The sequence below is a fragment of the Cottoperca gobio genome, chromosome 7, assembly GCF_900634415.1.
Source record: "Cottoperca gobio chromosome 7, fCotGob3.1, whole genome shotgun sequence".
NCBI lineage: Eukaryota > Metazoa > Chordata > Actinopteri > Perciformes > Bovichtidae > Cottoperca > Cottoperca gobio.
This window is the reverse complement of record NC_041361.1, coordinates 12,185,840-12,208,610: the sequence shown is the minus strand read 5'-3', so window position 1 is coordinate 12,208,610 and position 22,771 is coordinate 12,185,840. Positions and strand designations below refer to the sequence as shown.

Sequence of the window (22,771 nt, the reverse complement as noted above, 5' to 3'; positions counted from 1 at the left end):
CCCCTCCCCTCTCCACACGTCGGCTCCAGTTTAAGGCTCCATTTCAGCTGCCTGGGCTCACTGCTCTACAGCCCAGCTAATAAATCATCCGCCAATCTGCTCCCTGAATCGCTCTGCCCCTGCTCCGATTGCTCCAGCCCTCCGTTGCTAGGCAACACAGCGGCGGAGGAGGGGCTGAGAGGGCCAGAGAGAGAGAGAGAGCGCAAGAGAGAGGATGAGGAGGGGGGGGGGCTGGGTGGAAGCGCTACCAAATGGCCATCCGCTGTGCAGAAACAACAGGCTTCTCTCTGCGAGTGTGTTCCAGAGAGCGGGCGCTTTTCACCCGCCCAAAGTTTCCCCTCGGAGACTAACAGAGCACTATTGTGAGGCTGGAGAGGAGACATATAAAAGAAGGAGAGCGAGAGAAAAAATGATTCAATAGGCCATTGTTGCGTGTGCGCACTTCCTGCTTGAGAGTTGATTGTTGTAAAACGCAGACATACGCACAAAGATAGTATCATGATGACCAACAGGGCGCAGGCTCGCACATGGAACATAATTCCTGCTAAATGTCATTCCATAAAAACACGGACGCAAGACCGTCCAACAGCAAACAAAGCCACTTTCACTCAATGACGAGTCATTATACTTGACTCGTTGTTAAAAGCTGACCTTTCAAAGCCTGCAGTGTATAAACTCTGAGGGCTGCGGACAATCAGCCAGCTAGCCAAAACCAAAGGGAAAAACACGGCCGACTCTTATGAAACATCAGCTAGTAATAAGATTGGCCATGGTGTGCAGAGAGCAAATCACAACATGCTTGAAGAAGAGACAGGGATATCGCATTGACAGACACCAGACTACCCACATCCTCTTTGCTCTGACAATATACATAAAGACAACAAGCTATGTTTAGAAAGATGTATGTAGATGTAGGAGAAGGAGACATAGCCTTTGTTTAGACACCCTTCTTAAAAAACCTAAAACCCAGAAAATACTTTTACAGGAGGAGAAGTCCTGCTTTTATATTTACATTATATTTTAAAACATGGAGATATTCTGCCAACTTTCAGCAGGCAAAGTAATGTCCTCTGCTTCCCATCGCTTGTACTGACACAAAAGGTGACAGGAAATTCCAGCACACACCCATCCTGCCTGCTATTTAGTTACTAAACAAACCTAAAAAGCATTGCTGGCACTGTACCATAAGGGTTATAAAATGCACTGTTATAAATCTTCCGTGCAGCAGACAGACCTCCCTCGGCAGACGAGAACTGTTGAAGTAAAGCTGCTCATCTAACTTTAAAATACTCCACAGCCTGCAGCAGAGGATGCAGAGCGGCGTGTTGTCTTTTATACGCCTGTGGTGTTTTTGGTTGTGCAGTGTGTTCTCGGTCTGTAGACTTGTGTTCAGCCACTGGGGGGCCACTATTCTCTCTCCCTTCCCTCATCTTGCTCCCTCCCCTCCCACCTCTGTGCTGTCACCGGCCTGCTCCAGTCATCCATCAGCTAAAGACGCAGCCGGAGATAAGCCGCGGCACAGTGCAGCTGGCGGAGGAATAGACCTGCCGCCCCACAGCAGTCATAGATCAACCTCTCCGTCTCTGACATGGCGACACATAGCACGACTGCCGCCGCTGCTGATGGTTTATATGGCACCTCCTGTTGGCCGATGCATTATTAGCACCACTTATTTACAATCAGGACTGACAGCAGCTTCAGGTGAAGAGAGCAGGAATCCTTTAATGACCTTCACCGAGTCTGCAGGTACAGATGACGTAATGCTGACTTTTATTTAGATATAGTGCATTTAAATAAATCACTTTTAGAATAAAATCAATTCATTGGATTCTCTTTGAGATTTAGGTCAACAATAGCTTAAGATCTCTACAGGGTTGAACAGCAGACATAAGCAACGCATTTGGGGCTAGGTGAGAACTGAAGGGTTAATATTTGTGTGGGATACTAGATATAATGTATTTAATGTATATGTTCATATAAGTTTAAATTCATTTGTGGTCATATCTTGTTTTTTTATAAATCTATTATTTTATCAGTTTATCAACTTACTGAACGCAATATATGCATAACTATTATCATATATATTACTTTAAAGATTATTTCAGGTGGGGGGAGGGTGGGAGAAGAGGTGGTTGTGAGAGACTATGTATCATTTCTTACTTTCTGACATCATAATCCTGTCATAACACTTTGAGTAAAGATCATGTGGGCAGTGGAAAGAGGAGGGTGATTATGTTTAAACTGGCATCTGTGTATAATAATATAACACATTTCACAACTATAGAATAAATGATACATGGCTATAAGTGTTGAATAGTGGACTTTGTTGCTCATGTTTCTCTGCGTGGCTTCTGCACTAGCTTGCTGTTGCTGTCTTTATGGTGTCTCCTCGTCTTCCGTCTGTAAATGTGAGACATCACCTCACTGGTTTCAAAACATCTTGTCAAAGGACCGCAGTTGAAGATTAGCCAGCTGGCTAACACCGTCACATTTACAGAAATGTTGATTAATGTCTGTTGTCCTTATAAATAAATAAATCAATGAAAAGAAAAATGATTTGAGTCTACAAACACTTTATTAAAAAGTAACGCCTGTGTTCTGGGTAGCATCTTTATTTTCCAAAGTCGTCTTGTTACAAATTATCATATTATTAACCAAAGTGGATTTGCCACTTAAAGGATTCCACAATCTTTGAGCCACAACTTCATTTCATAATATGGAGCATGTGCAAGCATTTGAATCTAAAACATGTATCTGTAGTTGGCCAGAAAGTAACAGCAGTGGCCAGCTGCAGCCCAGGAGTCACCTAAAACTGTCCATTTACAATCTGTAACAGGGTTTACTGATGTAAAAAGCTGTTGTTCCCACTGGTGTATGATCATATCCTGTCAGTGTTGTAACATTCCTGCTATTTCGCACTTCACTTGAAGTGCTTTTTGTTCTCGGTTTAAAAGAGTTTATTTTTACTGAGACTATCACACAATCAAAAGGATGGGAAGCGAGTGGGCAGCATTGTTTTGGCTTCTGATAAAACACATAAAGAAGTGTTGTGGTGGGATTACCTCTCTCACTTAGACTTTAGAAAAGGCAGGGGACTATTCCACATCTGACTGTCTACCATAATTACAGATTATACTGCACAGTAAATGTTTCTGGTGAAATATTTATAGTTTTATATTTAATTTGTTTTGTATCATATGATATTTGTCTTTGGTGTAATCTATAGTTATCACCTTACTGATGCACGAAACGGTTTGAGTGGTGCTCACATCAAGGAGATGGATTTTCAGTTACTCAAAGTTGTACTAATAATCTCACAGTGAAAGATCGTTCAGACTTGACGGCAGCACAATTTACTGAAGAGAAATTATTTTCTGTGCCTGCGAGAAGACAATAAAAACTAAACAAGGTTGTCACTTCCACCGACCGCAGTAATGAAACGGCTGGAAATTGATCATGGCAGTCGTCTTATCTCTCTGTGGGAGGTGTGTGGGAAGACATTATAGATATGTGTCTAGAGGTAGGGAGTGTTATGTGGCAGCAGCTGAACAGAAGAGAGGTGGGGTGTGCTAAGAGAAGTCAAAGGGGGAGGGTGACAAGTGACCCTGCAGACAGGCTGATTCTGTCATTTCAGCAGCCCCCGCTGTCACTTTTACTCACATCTCTAAAGGAATGCAGGCAGGAATAATGAAGCCCGTCCTGGAGGGGATGAGAGGCAGAGGAAGGGGTGATAAATAAATGAAGAGCAGCAGGGCTGGTTTCTGCGAGTGTGTCAAGGTTGGTGCTACATTTACACCTGTCCCTCAAGGCTGCAGGGCTGAAAAGGCACAACTTGTGATCAGATCACAGTGGGCTGGGCTTTGTCCTTGGCCGGCCAGAGTCAAGCTGCCGTTGCTCCAGGCAGTGGACACTGTGGGGCAGGTGGAGCACTAACGGCCTGCTGACCGCCTCCACCCGCAGACACAAAACACGCGCCGCCACTTAACATGGCTAACACAATGAACCGGACTCCCCGACAGCTCCTCCACTTCAGTTACATGATGCTGTCTGAACATGATGAAACTCTTCTGAGTGTGGATGGAGTTGCCCTGACCCGGGTTACAGAGTTAATTCAACGAGCTAAGGTCTCAGAGCCGGGCAATAATTCAATGTTATTGGCTTAAGAGTTAAATATTTTTGTAACAATATGATCATAGCAGGTTCACTTTTGGAACAGGGAATTAAGAATGTGTCGTTCACTTGATTGACACAGAAAACTGAGATATGATTATTATTGTGTATGAAATGGTTGGAACTTGGTTTTTGTAAAGCTAGGAGAGAGAGGTTTTTTCCATTAGCATATTATATGTAAAGGTATAATGAGCTTAAGCTTTAAACTACACCTATTCCCTCAATATTTGTTGAGTCTTCCCTTTAATTTAGTACCTTGTTATTTATGTGCATTATTTTTGGAAACTGTAAATATGGACCTAAATAAACTACTAATACAGCAAGACCAATAAAATCGGCCAGGTCAATGTCAGTACGGAAATGACAAACTAGGTTTGAGGTCATTTAGATCAGTGGTCCCCAACCACTGGGCCGCACAGAAAGATTGAATACATTTTTTTGAAAAATCACCGGATAACATCTGTCTGTGCGTCTGTGTCTCTTGACACACGTCAAGACGCTCGTCTGTCACGTGATACTTTACTTCAAAAAATTAAGCCCACAAGCAACAATGAGAGGAAAACAAACGTCTTTAAAGAGCTTTTTTGGAAAAGGGAAAAGACCCAATGAGGAGACATTTAAAAGACGACATCAGGAGTCACTTAAAATACGTGTTTATCGCTACAGGTGATTCTCATGCGCCGCTCTGCAGAATATACAGGCTCGCACATGAGGCACCCGGCGTTAAAAGACAAGCCCTTGGAGTTTTTTGAAAGGAACAAACACGAACAAGAAGGACATAAACAATTACTGATGGCACCACATCAGCACATGTGAGTGCACTGAGAGCATCATACTTAGTGACTAACTGTATCGCTAAGAGAAGAAACCTTTTACTATTGGTGAAGAATTTATACCCCTATATTGGACCGGCTCGTTGCAGAGACACAAGATCAGGGCTCCCACTAATTCAGCGTAATGGTGAGTTTTTTTATGCGCTTCATATTTGTTTTTATGCCAGGCCGAATCGTTTTTTTCCCGTCATATTTATTCCCCCCCCCCAGGGTCCGCGAACATATTGTTTTACATGAAATCGGTCCGTGGCATAAAAAAGGTTGGCCGCTGATTTAGATAGTTACATTGTTCTATATAATTTGTCCACCAGAGAGCACTGAAGTTTATTTTTATACTGTAAAATGTCGCTCAGTGGTCAAAATTCCATATAAAAAACACATAAGAAATAACTATCGGCCGATATATCGTTATCCTGCAGTTAGCTCTGGCTTTATTCAAATGTGCCCATCTCGTTCAATTATAAGACAAATACACCCATTCACTTCCTCTGGATCCGAGCTGCTGCATTCAAAGCTCAACAAAACACTGCCAAGCATCAGCAATAACAAACATTAGCAAAGTGGAAAAAGCACAAGTCACACAGAGAAGAAGGGAAAACTAACAGTCAGTCCGATCAGTCAGCATTGTTATCCTTAAAAAGGATTGTGTGTACAAACATGTAGTGCAGTGTGCCATAAAGCATCAAGGCCAAAGCCGCAGCTCTGAGTTGTTTTTGACATGGTGTCATCCAGCACTTTCATTTCTCCCTCCTACCCGTTCATGACCGTGCCGTTTGACAGTAGGGCTGCCATTTTCTGATTTCAGCCCTTCAACAGCTGTGGTAAAATCCACATCTAAATTCAAATGGAGGCGAACATTACCAGCCCTCAATCTTTTTCCCCCTCTCCAGACTTCCACACTCAAGATTTATTCTGTGGGTGATAAACAGGATGCAGCTGCTTTTGGGCCTTGAAGGAGCTGGAAACTGACGAGTGCTTTTTCCTGATGTCTTGTGAGACTGGGCCAAGGGCAGCAGTGTTTCAACTCTCTCTCAACAGCTCCCTCTAAAGACTCAAACCAAGCTCTGACAGACAGCAGGCACCCACACAATTAATACCAACGTCAAGAAAACTCTATTTCTTGTGTATGCCAACTTGTATCCTTTGAATAATTAATTGAATGCATTTCCAAATGAAAAGGCAGGGTTCTCTTACCACTTCATCCTCAGACCAGCACTTCTCTATCAGTTTAGGTACAGGCTTCTTCACCAGACGCTGGAGAGCTTTTCCTGCATCGTAGCTGCTCTCGTGAAGCTGAGGACAATCACAACAAAATCAGCCTTTAAATTCAAATACATAATCAAATTAACATTTACTAAAGGAGCCAGCTTCTTTACAGTGACACAGGAGGGACATCTTGAGCTCTACAGACACATTTTATTGAGCCGATTTGTGCTTGAACTTTTTTTTTTTTTAACTAGAGATCTTCGAGCATCAAGAGGAAATGTTCTTCAAAAAATCCAAGGACCAGCCTGGAAATAAACACCACGGTGACAAAGGCAATCGCCGCACAGCTTTAAGCCCTGTGTCACATTCAATTTGGTGAAACACGCAGCGCTGGAGCTCTACCTCCTGAGAATAAACAAGCATTACTCATTGGAATTGCAAATAGAAACTAAGGTCGAGAGACAGTGACCTGCTCGCTATGTTAATTTTGCAGTTTATAGAGTCGGAATATAAATGCCCTGTTTATGATGATTCTAATCTCTTTCTTGTGCTTGATTCCTCGGTATTCATTGTCAATGTGACAGACAAATCTCTCATTACGCCTAATGCATTGTAAGCCTCTGAGGCTGGGTTTACTACAGGGGGCTACTCTACGGGCTCAGGGGCCTTATCATTGCCCATCACTGCAGAGCTGCATCATAGCATCAACAGTGGAATCCCTGCAATTCAAACGCCACATTTTCCAGTAATTCTATTATTCTATGGCTACTTACAGTGTTAAGTGCGTTTAATGTAGTGTCGTCTCGAGAGGCTGCTAAACACCCGTCTTCTGTTGAGCCTCCGTCGCACATCCCTGCAAAGGCAGCCATGCTCCTGTGGACACAACACACGTGAAGTCAACATTAATACGGCCACACACGTCTGGTTACAGAGATGTTTCTATATCTCTAAACTTCCATGTAGGTCATTTCTTATCAAGTCTTATGGGCATAGTATTGTAATTTCTTTTTTTGTTTTGAGCACATTTGATACTTCCCGCAAGAAAAAATACTTTCAACATTTGTTACGAGCAGGGCTTTGACATTAAGCGCGCTATAATGCACAGTATACCGTATGCATAACACATGCAACACAAGGTATATCTATGTAAAGCTGGTAAGCATGAAAACAAATATGATGGATAAATATGGACTTTGATTGAATTTTTACAACTCGGTCAAAGTGACAGATTTATTACACTGTGGCCCCTGACTACAACACGACACAGAAACCCGTTAACATACATCACTTTCACTGCAACTAACATCTCAGGGAACACTGATGGAAGATTTTATCCCTGATATACAACACCTGATGAAGTGTAACATTAATAATTAGTATTAATATAACACTCTTTGCATTGCCGATTGTTTTTCACATGCAGTATAGCCTTGTAGAATTGACACAACAACAACATTTTAATATTGCAGTTGATCAGAGGCCATTTAATCAAGCTATTCAGCTCAGGTCTGATGTTAACTAAGGTCGGTGTGGTAGTGATGTGTAATCTACTTGTTTAGCAAATCAAAACATTCTTACCATTATGTCCATTCCTACACAGTTCTCCAACCATGTATATTGTATGTACATGAAGCGACATACTTCTGAGACATTATACCTAGCCCTAACAAAAACAAACTAAAACTACAGTAAAACTAGCACACATACTCTGAAAACTAACGAAAATAAAAACTATTATAACCTTGCACTCTTGAGACTACAAAGTAACCTTTACAGACATTTGGCTCGACTGAGCTTGTGTACAGAAACAGGGTAAAAGGCAAGTTTTTGATATCTTGATATTTGAAAGTACCAAATCATTTCAATACAGTGAGGGCAAGGGAGAGTTTGGAGTTGCATCTTTTAGAAAGAACTCTGTATACATAGGTTAGAGTTTTGCAAGCCCTGCCAGGTCGGAACTCACTCACCTTGCGGCTCTGAGGTACATGAGAAGATCACAGTCATTGACCCCTGGCATCCAGACCAGCTCCTCGTTCTCGGTCACGGCGTGGCCACCAGGAGAGGGGAAAGGCTGCAGCTCAGGGAGCTTGGCCTAATTAGGTCCAGGGAGAAGGAGAGGGACAGATGGTGTCACACTACAAATAGCAAGCAAGCTTGAACAAAATATCAGCTTTCAACCCCCTGTCATCAACTTTTCACAGAGTGGCGGGGTGGGGACAAGTTACAGCCACAATGAATGATGAATATCTTAACACAACACAGAACGGCAGTACTCAGATGACCTCCCTTTTTTCTTTATACATATGTAAGGATGAAGCAGATATTCCCTTAATTTGGTGGTACCATGAATAACTTCTAAACTCAAGCAAGTTTGTAGCAATTACCCAAAGCTACAGAACGTTAACATGAGAGATGCAATTGTTACGGTTAATAAAGTATCATGCAAACTTGATTCCACCGGTGTTTACAAGTGTCATATTATTTTCTACTACGTGCACTTGCATCACTACCTGATAAACTTGCTGTTGTATTTTTGTTTTAACATTTAGATAGAAAGTTTTAGATGTACTGGATGTCATTATTCGTCTTTGTAGGAATAGCATTGCAGTGCAAACCAAACTAGCTTATTATCAGCAGCTTCAAAATATTTAGCGGGAGAAATTGTGGTGAAGCTGAATGGCAAGACGTTATTATTCTACTACATCTTAAATGACAAACTATACCATGAATCACACTAAATGGCATCTATGAGGTAAGAGACAAGTCCAATTTTGATTTATTTTTTGGTCCAGACATCCAAGACATTTTGTAACAAAGATGCTGCATGCCGTTTCCAACAACAGCAGAGAAATCTCTGAAGTCAGCAGCTGGCGGCGGATGCGTGCTGTACAATGACTTACTTGGTGACTGGGTCCCACTCGGATTTCTCCTTGTGTGCTGTTTAGTCGCCTGAGAAGAGACAGAGAGAGCAGATTGAAACTAAATATTTACTTGGCAACATTTCAAAGCTAGCTGAAATAAATCTGTCTGCATTGTTCCTGTTGAATCAGCTAAACAACGGCACAAACTACAAAGTCACAACTGGGTATCCTGACTGACTGAAGCTGACCTGGACAAGATCAGATACAGTGCGAGGGCACGAGGGCTGTGCTTTGTATTGTGGAAGTCTTTACGGGCATGTGAGAAAAGCGTAGTGTTTTGGTCTGACAAACAAATAGAGATTTCAGGAGAATATTCCCAGTTGACTGCTCCTGCACAGCAAGCTGAGGGGAGCACATTTACACGCCTGATATTGTGGATGCAGCAATAAAACAGAATCCCCTAAAAGGAGGTGGAGGTGGGGGGAGCTGGCTCTGGATATGCAGGGTGAAACGGCTGCTGGTGCAAATGTTGGTAGCCATAGCAACTGCAATTTAATAATAGTGTTCAGAAGCTCCAGCTGCAGCGGATTAAAGAAAATGACAAGATGTTCCTTTTGAAAAGCCTTTCCCTCTGTTGCCTAGGTAACAGCGCCAATTTTCATACAGCCGAACGCGGGGCGGCCCAGAATCTGTCAGCGTGATTTGCACCCGGAGAAGCTCACACCCCATCATGGAGACCTGGCGGAAACCTGAGAGGCCACAGCCGTCTGGTGTCTTTACAGTCCTCCGACCACAAAACACTATGACGGGAACATATTTGACCCAACGGCCCTTTTCCCTTCTTAAACAGACCTCCACCTCCCTTCAGACAGGGGAGAGCGATTACAGGAGTGATCTATATACTCTTATGAAGTACGGCTGACAGACACTGGCACAGATGATATCTGCACAAGCCAACAACAAAAAAAGCCTGAATTTCAGCTGCAGTAAATGACCCCGGCCTGCCAGGAACGCCTGCTGCTCCAGGACATGTCGAAATACTTAATTCAATTTTGTTACAAACATTCCCGGCAGATAAGACAAACGCAATGTAAAGCAAGAATTAGGCAGACAGGGGTAAATAGTTTCTTTCTTTCGCCGTTATTCCATTGAAAGTTTTTAAATAGTGATTACAACTATTACATTAATCGCCAACTATTTTGATAACGGATTAATCGCTTTCTTTCTTTCTGAGTTACTTTTTTTAAGTTAAAATGATCTGATTCCAGCTTTGTAAAATGGGTAAGATTTTCTGGTTTCTTTACTCATCTACGACTTTTAATCTTTTAGTTGTTGACAAAACAAGGACATTTGAGCACGTCATCTTGAGCTTAGGGAAACACTGATGGACATTTTATAGATTAAACAACTAATCAATTATTCAAGTAAATAATTGACGGATTAATCAACAATGAAATTAATAGTTAGTTGCAGCCCTACTAATAACTTAATAACAATTTATTTGGATTTATTAGAGATGAACAAAGCTTGAATAAAATAAATACATTTCTTTTTACTAACAAACAGAAATCTTAAAGCATATATTTACATACAGATATACTTTACATCTACAATGCTGAACAGTTATAACAAAAGAATGTCTGCATGTAGTCTACGGTCTGCGTGAATGTGAATCTGCTCTGTGTTCCTGCAGAGAAAAAGTTCTACAAACGTGTTCCTGACAATGTGCAGTCGGCCAGGTCGGTTTGGCAGGAGGCTGTAAGGATGACAAATGAGGACCTGTGCACCAGAATAAGAACAGCCATGTTTTACTCAGGCAAATCCTGAGAGCAGACGGTCTACATTCAGATGGAATGCTGCACAGGTCCTTAGAGAGGAGGCAGAATACAGATGTATCGCAGCAGGAAGCTCTCAGGAGTTTCCATAAAGACTGATCAGAAACAGCCTACAGAAGAGGCAAAGTACCAAGTTTTGTCCATCACAAATACCCATGTTCAAAGTTATGTCTTGCAGACAAATCTGGAAAAGGAAATGACTCATAAGCTAGTATTTTAATTTCCTGGCTCTTAATGTAGATAAGAAAGGCAAACATCAAGCATCATCTAAATGTTATTAATACCGACTTGTTTTAATAATGTTTATTTTTTTCTTCTTCTAATAAGCTGCACAAAGCCTGTTGCATAGCACACTAAACAATGCAAAACATTCCCAGTTGTACACACAAGTGTAGAGCCAACTCAGCATTAGCACACAGTCTTCCCAAATAATTACAGGCTTACTTATTAAACCCAAACAACAACAACGTGACAGTCTGGTCAACTTTGTCTGCGTATGCAATCAAGGATAGCCCCGCCCCCCTCTATCAATTTCAGCCAATCACGACGCGAGTCTGTGGCACACTGACATAATTGCAGCACAGCAAAACAGACTCAACTTTATGGTATTTAACTACCATGACGAGCAGCGTGTACACTTCACAGCTGGTCGCAGGGGTGAGCAGCAGAGCCGGTTGAGCTTTGTGTGCAGAGCAGCATTGCTCCATACGCCATGTCGTCGCGATTGTAAACAGGAGCTGCAAAATGGAGCCAGGGTAACGTTAGCCTCTCCGGATCTTATAACCGTCATATAAGCATACAGGGTGCACATTTATCAGCCCAATACACGCGGATGCATCGCAACCAATATGCATTCATCTGCAACATATTAATGAAGGTGTTATACGACGGCATTTCCATTATTGCAGCGCAAACGCGTAACGGTATGTGCTCTGCAACGACAGCCTGCATGCTCAACAGCATTCAATTCTCCTGCTACTGACACAATGTGCACACTCGCTGTCTTCTTCCCCGACACAAATACAGTCGGTTAACACAATGACAGTGATGTGGACAGCTCGCAAACATCACACCGTTGGAAATGAGACAACACTCACGAAGCAACTAATATCGGCACGAGAAAGCATGATAATATGATCGCAAACCTACCTCCGGGGACTGAACAAATCGTCCATTTCCGACATCGAGCCCTAAGGTTGGGTGGTGACACTGTGTATAATGCTCGTTGGAATTAACTCCCCTCTCCCACCTATTTCTAGGTGATCAAAATGGAGAACCACGCATTCGCTCCGGAGAGGTATTCACTGAGCTTGTGCTGTGACCTCAGCCTGCACGTACAGCGTCTCGAGCTCGGCTCGCTCCTCTATAGACGCTACTGAGCATGTGCTGCGACCTCACACAAGCACACACACGTACAGACACACGTACAGACACACAGGCAGGCAGACAGACACGCATGCAGGATACGGAATTCATCTCCTATGCCTGTGCCATAATAAACAAGAGTGAAATTGCAAGGCTGCAGACAGCCCGCTCAGAATACCAAACGAGCGGCGGAGGGAGGGAGGGAGGGAGGGAGGGAGAGGGAGCCTGAGCCTGAACAGGGCCCTGAAGGAGGGGGTTCCCAACAGGCAACCCTCAGTGCCAATAACAGGGACAGCAGTCACTGCAACACGTGAGACACCAAACACCACCAGTGCACAATAACAATCACCAATATCGCTTGAGCACCGAACAACAAGTGTTTACAGTAGACACATTTGTACTATTAGGAATATGTGTTACTTTTATATTAGCTTGTTAATTTTATATTTTATTTTACTTGCAATATTTTACGTCTTAGATTCTCATTTTGCTTTTACTTGTGAGATTTTCTTTTTATACATATTTGATGAGCATTGTTGGAGGGAATTCAACAACTGCTTCTCTCTAAGTGTTGCATATGATGGTAAATAACTTGAATTAAGTCAAAGTGAGGGACAACTTTATAAAACATAAATGATAACATTGTAAATAATAAGATACAAATGAGAAATTGAAACGTTAAAATATTCAAATAAAGCTGGAAAGAAATATATGCCTAGATATTCACCATACTCTTCTAGCAACAAACAACAATATTATGTAATGTACTTTTGCATTTAAATAACATATCTGATGGCGTGTTCCAATACATATTAGTCGTGTATAACAAACAACGGATTAAAAGTCTATTTTAAATCAGAAGTCAATTTCTTTGCGCATGAACACCAACATCTCTGGATGTTAGAGTGAAACAGACCATACTATGATTTGCAATGAGTTGGGGACACTAGAGTGTAACGGACTATTTCAAATTGTGTGATTATTGAATTGTCAGGAGCTTGTCTTGTCTGTGTTTTAGTCTTGTCCTGGTTGTTCTGTAATGTTATGGTTATGATGTAAGCACATGGTTGCGTTGTCACTATGTAAAGTCTATTATGGGACCACAGGAAGAATAGCTGCTGCAATGCTGTAGCTAATGGGGCTCATAATAAACTCAGCTAAACTAAATCTCAACTGTGAGGAGACGTTGTTATTAAAATTAAAATTAAATGTAAAACTCCAGCAGTACATTAATGTTGAACTGTACTGATATCCAAAAACTAAAATTATTATGATTATGCTAATAATTTACAAAATGACCACTAAATCAACAATGCCACTAGACTTGATGAAACGCATGTAGTATTTGATAATTAGTGCGAGAGGTTAAGTGTTTTTCACTGCAGACATTTTGACAGAGCCAGCAAACACCAGGATCCTGAAACATTATTATTTTTATTATTCACACTTGTGCTTTTCATACTGTGATGTGTCAAAATGTCTTCTGTGAAAAAGGCCTTTCAGCCTAATCAAACAAGCTTTGATACCATTGCTGGAAAGATCATTATTTAAAACTTGACGTGTAATTGAAACAAATATCGATGAACGCCCCAACAATCATTAGGCCACGGGGGTTTCCTCGGCTCATTCCCCACAATGACACCACATTAGGACCATTCTTTGTGCACTGATAACATTGACAGCAGAAATGAGAAGAAAGCATCATTAGACAGAACACGGTGCAACCAAAGCCAAAAAAGCACAAAGCTCATGTGTTGTGAAACTGAGAAAATTTACTTTTTTCATCTCCTGTTCTAAAAAATGCATCCAATTTAAATAGTATTTATGCAACGGATGAGAAATACCGAACAAAAAAGCAAATATCCCAATATCTTTGACTCAATACTAGATTTTGAATCAAATTGGTGCAACAAACACTATTTAATCCAACTAGGGATGTACTATTTAGTATCTTTTGTGATATTACTTAATAAAAACCCCACCATCTCGTCTCATATAATTTTATATCAGTATCCTGCTCAGCTGTAACTAATGGCTGTAGTTTTTTTGCCATTAAATTGAACGTACCCATAAACTTAATATTCATAGCTGAAACGATTAGTCAAATAGATTATTCTATTTTCATAATTGATTAATTGAGTCATTATTCAAGTAATAATGAAAAAAATGACATTATCCAGTTATAGCCTTTCAATTGTGAGCTGCTTTTCTTTGTCTTATGGGACAGTAAATGGATCATTTTAGGGTTTTGAAGAAGAAGGAATTTTGATTATTATTTTTTTACATCGTCTTGACAACATTTTTATTGATGAATGAAGAAAATAATGGCTGGTTGCAGCCATTATTTTTAATTTAATTATATGAGAGTTGCAGAAAGGTGACCCGGCATCTGTTGGGTGTGGGAGGATTAAGAAGGGGACTGTATCAGTGGAATTGAGTGGATAGAAAGCTCCTCACCTGGTCTCTGGGTTATATCCGAGGATATAAAAAAAGGAGTCGATGCGGGCTTTGAACTCCCTGGCAGCAAAAATGTCGGAGAAATGGGAAATGTTGCATTTCCCCCTGTGAGAGAGAAGACGGGCTTTATTAGACAAAAACAACTGCATGACAAAGTGATACCCTAGCAGGAGCAGGAGCAGCCCTAATTAGAATCTATCGGAGGTGACAAATACAGCAGCAGATATGTAGTGCCTGTCAGTGCCTGCTGACTTTGCGGTGAGACATCAGGCTCTGGCTACTATAACCCATAAATACCAGCTGAACATGCCAGTCCAGCCTTGTCTGCGGCAGCAGGAATCTGGACAGGAATTCAACCTGTGCGCCTCCCTACCGGCACAATCCCCCCCAATGAGCCGAGAGGGGTGAAGCTCTGACCACATCTTGATACCATTTCCTGTTTCCAGCACACTGGTGTCTGGCTCTATCTAAATAACAGATATCACAGGCATATGGTGCTGCGTGCCTCGCATAGAAACGGTATCTTCCTCCCCCTAAAAAGAATAAAGAGCGCCAAGGAGGGCTGTCTTTGGAGAGCTGCGGCATTACAGCATCCCACTGGAATTCCCTCCCGTTTATCTAAAGCCCGGAAAATACGTCAAATCAAAGGGTGCTCTGTGTAGGAGAAGTTGCAGCTAATTTGCCTTGAAATCAGTGGTTTCTGGGAGACATGGCTTTGACTGCCTGCTGCTACGCGCCTCACAGATGGTTTCGGTTAAAGAAAAGGGGAAGTGCGAGAGGTGGTCAGACAGGAATGGATGAAGAGGCAGGAACACAGAATATCTCATTTCAGACCAAAGAAATAAAAGATTAATCCTGTATTCCTTTCTGAAGACATTAAGCAGCGCTATCAGTTTTACTCGAGAGGCTCGTGTTCTGACAGGTGTGTATGGGGGAGTTGATGCACAGCCATTTCAATCAGTGTTTTAATGTAAGACAGCTTGAGGCATGCGTCTCATTCATGGCTTTGCATCTTTACACATCTGGGCTATTTCTACAGCACCTGCTCACAGCAGTAAAGCATGGTATGTCATTTTAAATTAAGAGAACAATTTACTGGGATTGCTTTTAAAGTTGGTTCATGAGCATCTAATAGAAACACAGCAGTAATGCAGAACTATTTCTATTATGTTGCCACTGTTCTAAAAAGGTACAGATACTTTGTAGTTAAGTCTTTATTTTGTCTCCTTAAAACGTTTCAATTAGGGAAAATCATTTGACAGATACATTTGGATATTTAAGATGTAAAATAAAATACAGTTATGTGAAAAAGAAAAAAGCCCTAGAATATTTTTCAGAGTTTTTCCAATTTCAGCCTGAGCTCGCGGAACATTTCAGTGAGCTTGTGTGTGTCTGTTAATGTTTGTTTACCTGAGAGCAGCAGCATGATAAGTGTCCACATAGTCAGAGATGAAGAGTTCTCGACTCCTGACCACTGGGTCTGTGATGACCAGCTCCCGGCCTGAGTCTGGAGGGAGAAAAACACAGTTGTACTGAACAGATCCACATGATATATAATACTTAAGTCAACCCAACTCATTCTTCTATGACAAAGAGGGAACAGAGATAAAGTAGATGTGGTATTTGAACTCAGTAATGAAAATCACAAGCACGGTTCTGCGTAAGTAACAAGTGCCTCTGCAGAGGTCAATATTACATAATTCAATAAGGCGAATAAAGTGCATTCTCCTGAGAGGACTTAATGTTCAGTTCTCAAGTGAAAAGATGCTGGTGGGGGGTTAAGACGCATCAGCACGGAGACGAGCTGGCACTCGTCATTGACAAATGACCGGAGCTATGGCGTGGTGCGACCACTGTGCTCCGGCATTGTGACATTAATTCTAATAATTTTAAATCTCTGCTGCGAGATAGAGACTGCGCTGCACTGGAGATGTTCCTGGAGGAAACAGCATACAGTGGATTTGGTTGATAACCTTAATGACATACCTAAACTAATCCTTTCCTATGAAGCAAGAGATACTTGGATGTTCGTAGAAAGAGAAAACAGTAGAGATGCAAAGATTAATCGCTGTCAACTGTTAAATGAATTGCCTGAAGAAGATCTTACAGATTGAAATGTTGCCATGCCACAAAGAGAAAAATGAATTATTTATTGGGAGCCTTACAGTGTGCAGACTTCCTTTGTGCCCCGTCAAAGATTTATTTTTGTATTTTTGCCTGGATGTGCGCACGCTTGTTCCCTCTTTTTAACTATTCAATTAAATGTGAAACAATTTATATAATTGATTAATTGGATTGGGTATTTTTTTCAGTAACCAGAACTGCTAAGTGTGTGTCATGAGACTGAGTGAACACTTTTATTACACCTTAAATATAAACCTTTTAAAACCAAATACAAAACTAAAAGCAAACTGCAAGTATCTAGTATTAACACACTTTTCATAGAGAGAAAACTCAAAGTACAACATCCAACACTTTCAAGACAATATTGTCTGTAAGACTGAAAGGAGGAATGTGAAAATATTATTGATGGATATAAGCAACTGATCAGTTAATAACTTGTTGAGGGCAAATTCACGCCGTTTAGAGATTTACATGCACAAATATGTAACGACTTTATTAATCAAGACGTAGTTAAGAATCCAAAAGATAATATGAAGAAGAAGAACAACCCAACACTTGCCAGTGTTCAAGTCTTCAGGCATGCGACTTAAGTTGCTACAATACAAGAACATATATAACATTATAACTAGAATATAAAGTGATTTCTGTTCATTGTAATATAAGTATATATTCACCTCTGTTTAAATTACTATGTTTTAAATTACTTAGGTATTTGATGAATGTTTGTTTTTTGTTGTAATAAAAAAACCACAGTAAAAATATTGTTAAACGCAGAAACTATCATGTAAAATACAAATTCTTATTCATCAACTGATTATCCCAACAAGTACACTTTCCTCCGTGACATTTCCTTCTTGTCATCAGGGTTTGATCACAGCTGCTAAAGAACAGGGACAGTGCTTATGTTCCTGTAGATGTGAATGTGTTAAGAGCGTGATGAGTCCACTGACACTGATGGCGTTCAGAGTGTGTGCTCAAAGGCCAAATGACACTGCGGCTTATTAACACTCGACAGTGCTGCTGTCTGGCCTGAAGGAGTGTTACCCGGGGAACAGCGAGGAGCCACGGGATTGGCTCGGCTGCCTGGGACACTGTCTTCTGGTTTCTGTTTGAAATGCAAACAGCTCGCTCTTATATCCCCCAGCAGCCTGGAGAGATGAGGCAGATGTGTGTGTGATTGTGAAGGAGAGTGTTGTGTTACAGATTGAGTAAGTGTATTGACTTTCTGTGTGTGTGTGTGTGTGTGTGTGTGTGTGTGTGTGTGTGTGTACTGTATATATGCACATGTGCGGATGTGTTTCAAAGAACAAAAGGCACTCTCACCGTTCTCATTGTTGCGATCCTGCACCAGGTGCTGGTAGACAGAGTCGGGCACCTCTGACTGGCGGTAGTACCATTTCACATTCATCAGCAGATGGTCCCGTTTACTCTGCAACACAGAGAGACACAGAGCGAGTCAGCAGGAGACAAAAAATGGCACACAAAGATAAACAGACATCATTTTTGTTTGATTACAACGTCACAAACTGGCCTCTTGGCAAACAGTGATGCTGTGCGGTAGCACTGTTTATGACTCACACATGCTGGTGCCAAAAAGCACGCAGAGAGACCAAGTCAATTAAAAAGGGATTGAAGAGCATTTAGAGCCTTAATAAAGTAATCAGTGGGATGGCCGTTGCTGGAGGAAGTGGAGAGAGAGGAATCATGAGTGTTCAATCCCCTACAATTCAATCCTCTGCCTTCTCTTCACTTAATGACAATACTCTAATGATTTTATGTAATGAAAATACTATTAAGGCTTTTAAAGTTTACTCATGAACAGGCATGCATCTCTTTACAGTGCTTTGGGCTTTATTGTCTTTAAGTGCTGCCACCCACTGGCTCTTTGATAAAGTGTAAATCAGCAAAGGCTTGCAATCCCTTTCATAACCAGCAAGTGGCAGCACTGAGGTGAGAAGAGAGCTTTTCCAGGGCCAGTCAATGAAAACAACAGAGAGGGAGGGAAAGGGGGGGGATGGAAGAAAACTGAGGCCAGCGCTGAGGTGAGAGATGAAAAGGGCAAAATAGTGTTTTCATTTCAAGCTATAAAATATTTATTGTGCCTTCACACAAGCCCAACTGACCGTCACAGTGGTTTGAAAGAACATTAGAGAGGAGGCTGGGTGCTGGAATGCGACACAATACTAGCCATCTTTATTAGGGACTCGGCTATGCTGCACCGCACTAACCAACGGAGACACCTGCACCACCACTGATGCCACCCGTGGAGTGAAGGAGCAATGAGCATATGGAAAAAAAATGGAAGAAGGGGGAAAGTCTATGGTAATCTAAGACAGACAGTGTAACTTCCGCTCTTTCCAGGCTCTCAACTGTATCTGTGTGTGCAGGAACATGAGGTCAGAGTAAAGATATTTAAAGCCTTTAGAGTAAATTGTTCTGTTATGTCACTGGGGAGGAGGCTGAGCACATGCAGCCAAGCAAATCATCACCTCACTAAACCCTCAAGCGCACCTCTGGTTTCACCATTCTCTTCATTCCTTCCTCCTCTTACTCTCTCCCTCCATCTTTCTCATCCCACCCTCCACTCCACCACCTCTCAATTTTCCTTCCCTCATTCCTCCCTTTCTCCAACCTTGAGCAGGGAGAAGGAATGACTGAGTAAGTGAGGCTGGACGTGTTAAACAGCAGCTGGCACGCAGTCAGTCAGCTGCGTTTAGTGCTCCGGAGGATTGTGTGAGTATACACGCAACATCACACAACCACACACACTTTATTTGCTTGTGATTCAAGAGTGAGCCTTACTGATGGACTGAGACACAGACCCACCCCCCCCCCCCCCCCCCCAAGCACGTAGATATACCGTGTTTTAAGAAATGTGTGCAATGACGTAATGTCCCTCCCCCTCCCAGCAGTTAGCCCACCCATCTCAACCTCTTGTCTATTCAGTGTACGGACACTGTTGCCTTCTAGACTAACAGGCTGCCTGCCAGAGCAGAACGAGAAGTTATCAGCTGCTTATACATAATTAATACTTTAAGGAGACTGTAAATACTGCGAGTGTGTTACCTGTACATTTCATTTTCTGCCTGTAAAACCACAAAATCAAAGGGATTTCAGAGAGCAGGGACATCGATTCTGATGCAAACACAAAGCACAAGCAGGCGGAAAGACGCAGTCTCACACACACACACACACACACACACACACACACAACACCTTATTCATGAGACTGCATTATTTTAAACCAACCAAACGCACCAAAGCAGAGAGTGAATGTTACTTCAGCTATCATCAGTATCCCCGTCACTACAGAGTAGCTGTCGCTCTCCCGAGCAGATTGCTGTTTAGAAGCTCACAGCGGCGTTAAGCCCTCTCAGGCAAAAGAGGGGGGGAGATGGAGAGAAAGACAGAGTGCAACATATGGAGCACGTAGTGGGAGTGAAGCATAGCTTTCAATTATCACATTTCTATAAACATGCGGGTTGGAAAAATGAGTAGATAACGCAAGGAGAATATGAAGGGGGATGATAGACAGCTCAGACTCGCCATACGAACTACTAGTTTTATTGTCTGGGTTGTTTCTAAGCCTGCCATAGAAAATAACAGAGAGAGGACATATAAGAGGGAACCACAATGCTGAATTGATTAGAGACATTCCACGCTGCCTGTAGAGAGCTGAGCCCCGCACAATGTCAGCCATCTTTGTCTGTCCTGCCAGAGGCTAAACATGGCCCTGCCCTCCCTCCTCCTGGGCCCTAAACCCTGGGAATGCTGCTCACTGCAGAGAGGCCAAAAGACTTACTAACCTACTACAGAGGGAAAGAAATGAAACAAGGTGGAAAAAAAGGAGAAAGTGCAAGGAAGCAGAGCAAAGGAGATAGAGGAGGGGAAATGAGGAGTTGGATTAAGGTAGGAGGAGCAGGACCTTCTCATTTCCTCATACTTAAAATTGAAACTATCCTCCTCCTGCTTTACTGAAACCCCCAGGGTACAAGGCTGCCCCTTTATTCATTGAGGAGATATAAATCTGAGAGTCATGCTTTGGGGCTGAGCACAATGGTACCCCTCCTCCCTCCAGTGGCTCAGCCTCGCCTGTGGCATTCTTGGGCACACACATCAGACAGGGGTTGGATTATAGGAGGGCAATCAAAAGGTTATATATGAGGTAGTGCATTTCTTGTAGAATTCATTCAAAACCACTATTAATAAAATACAAATCAATGTATTCATCTGCATCACTGTTCTAAAAGCAGCCAAGAGAAGCCAGGCATTGTGTGAGTCTGTTAATTCTCCCTCTGACTAGCTAAAGGTGGCTGGCTCCTTGGATCCATAATGGCTGTGCAGTTTTCTTTGTGTGGCTGCATGTGTGTGCAGTCAACTCTGGAGCTGGGGCCCCCGTGTACGACCACACCACTACAAAGACTAGGGGAAAGAAGGAAATACAGAGGGCAGACTTTCCTTTTTAACAAGAACAGGCTTTAAATTTGAAAAGAAAACCAGCTCTGTTAGGCGTACACTTAAAAGATGGACTGACTGTTTTCAACTAAGACTGTGAAATCAATACGGTGCTTTTCAATTAAAAACCAATGACGACGCCAACGCCGTTTAATGTTTGGGAGAGTGGCGCGGCGGTAGAAGCGAGCCCAGGCTTTCTCCCACATCTGCTCACAGTGGCCTTTACAATATGGTCATTGCCTCGCAGCCAAGCAGAGCTGTGACAAAACCAAGAGAAGGTTGTTACAACCTGTAACCCTCAAACCTAATGCCGTATTCGTCCTCCTCCCAGCACTGTAACACTAGAGTTTTGCTTTAAACAAAACCAGACCATCCCGCTCCCACACGACAGGCCCCCAGTGCACCTCGTTAACAGGAAACCTCTGTTTATTTTCTCTGCTTTTCAAACACTCTCTTCTTCCTCTGCTAACCCTGTTAGTGACCCCTCTCCTATCCCTCCCTCCCCTCACTGGTGACATCAGCAGCCAGGATCTATGACTTCCGTCAGGAGGTGGCAGCCAGAAATAAGGAAGGAAAGATAGATCCAAAAGACACAGACAAAGGAGAGCGCAGAGACCGAGGAAGGGAGGGAGGAGGGGGAGGTCAAACAGACAAGAGCAGCAGCAGCAGCTCAGTGTTAGCAAGGAATGTCAAGCAGTTCAGCAAGGTTAGCAGGTTCCTGAGCTAACAGCTCAGTTAGCTAACGCCCCAGGGGCAGGGGAGGCTCGAGTACGGTGGATCAGGGCTGGTAGCGGTGTGACATTGACAGGCAGAGGCTCAAAATGGCACGGATGGCGGATTGTGGGAGTGTTCACCTTGCCGAGCCGCAAAAGGAGAGTAAGCACAACCAAAGAACAAAAGGCTGATTGTGGCATTTGGAGGCAGAGATGGGATCTGGAAGGACTAATCTGCTGCTCCAACATGATAAGATTAGAGAAGGGAGGCAGGAAGAGCTGGCTGGGAAGATCACACATGCACTCGCATAAACACACACACACAAAGATGAAGGATCTGATTGGAAGGGTTTTCCACTTGGCTTTCTCGCATCATCATTTTCCTCTTTTCTTCCTTATTTTCTCCCGCTCACTCCGAGACAGAGATATCTGCCAGCACTCAATAAGCACTTCCATCTGGACGACGGAACACACACACACACACACACACACTCAAATACTGTGTGCGTGTGTGTGTGTATAAACGTACACTGGCGAGGTACAAGAGATCTGCTGTGCTCACGCAATCTACAACATCTCAGTGACTGACAAAGGAGATTGTTAAAAAAGAAATGCCAGCATGCTGTGTGAGCAAACACACACATCCAAGCCAATGCACTCTCTCTCTCTCTCTCTCTCTCTCTCTCTCTCTCTCTCTCCCACACACACACAACACGCACACAAATAACAGGCTTTCAGGATAAGCACCACTA

General features: G+C 42.5%; 1 protein-coding gene across 1 annotated transcript in view; it reads right to left on the bottom strand.

Annotated features, from left to right (window-relative positions):
- Positions 1-22,771, bottom strand: part of rerea (arginine-glutamic acid dipeptide (RE) repeats a) — an 84,689-nt gene that overhangs the window by 15,731 nt on the left and 46,187 nt on the right. The window contains exons 4-10 of the mRNA XM_029435930.1: positions 18,175-18,280; positions 16,138-16,234; positions 14,728-14,832; positions 9,110-9,158; positions 8,177-8,301; positions 6,983-7,082; positions 6,198-6,296 (exon numbers count right to left, since the gene is read on the bottom strand). Coding sequence (XP_029291790.1) covers positions 6,198-6,296; positions 6,983-7,082; positions 8,177-8,301; positions 9,110-9,158; positions 14,728-14,832; positions 16,138-16,234; positions 18,175-18,280 — 681 coding nt within the window. The remainder of the gene's footprint in view (positions 1-6,197; positions 6,297-6,982; positions 7,083-8,176; positions 8,302-9,109; positions 9,159-14,727; positions 14,833-16,137; positions 16,235-18,174; positions 18,281-22,771) is intronic.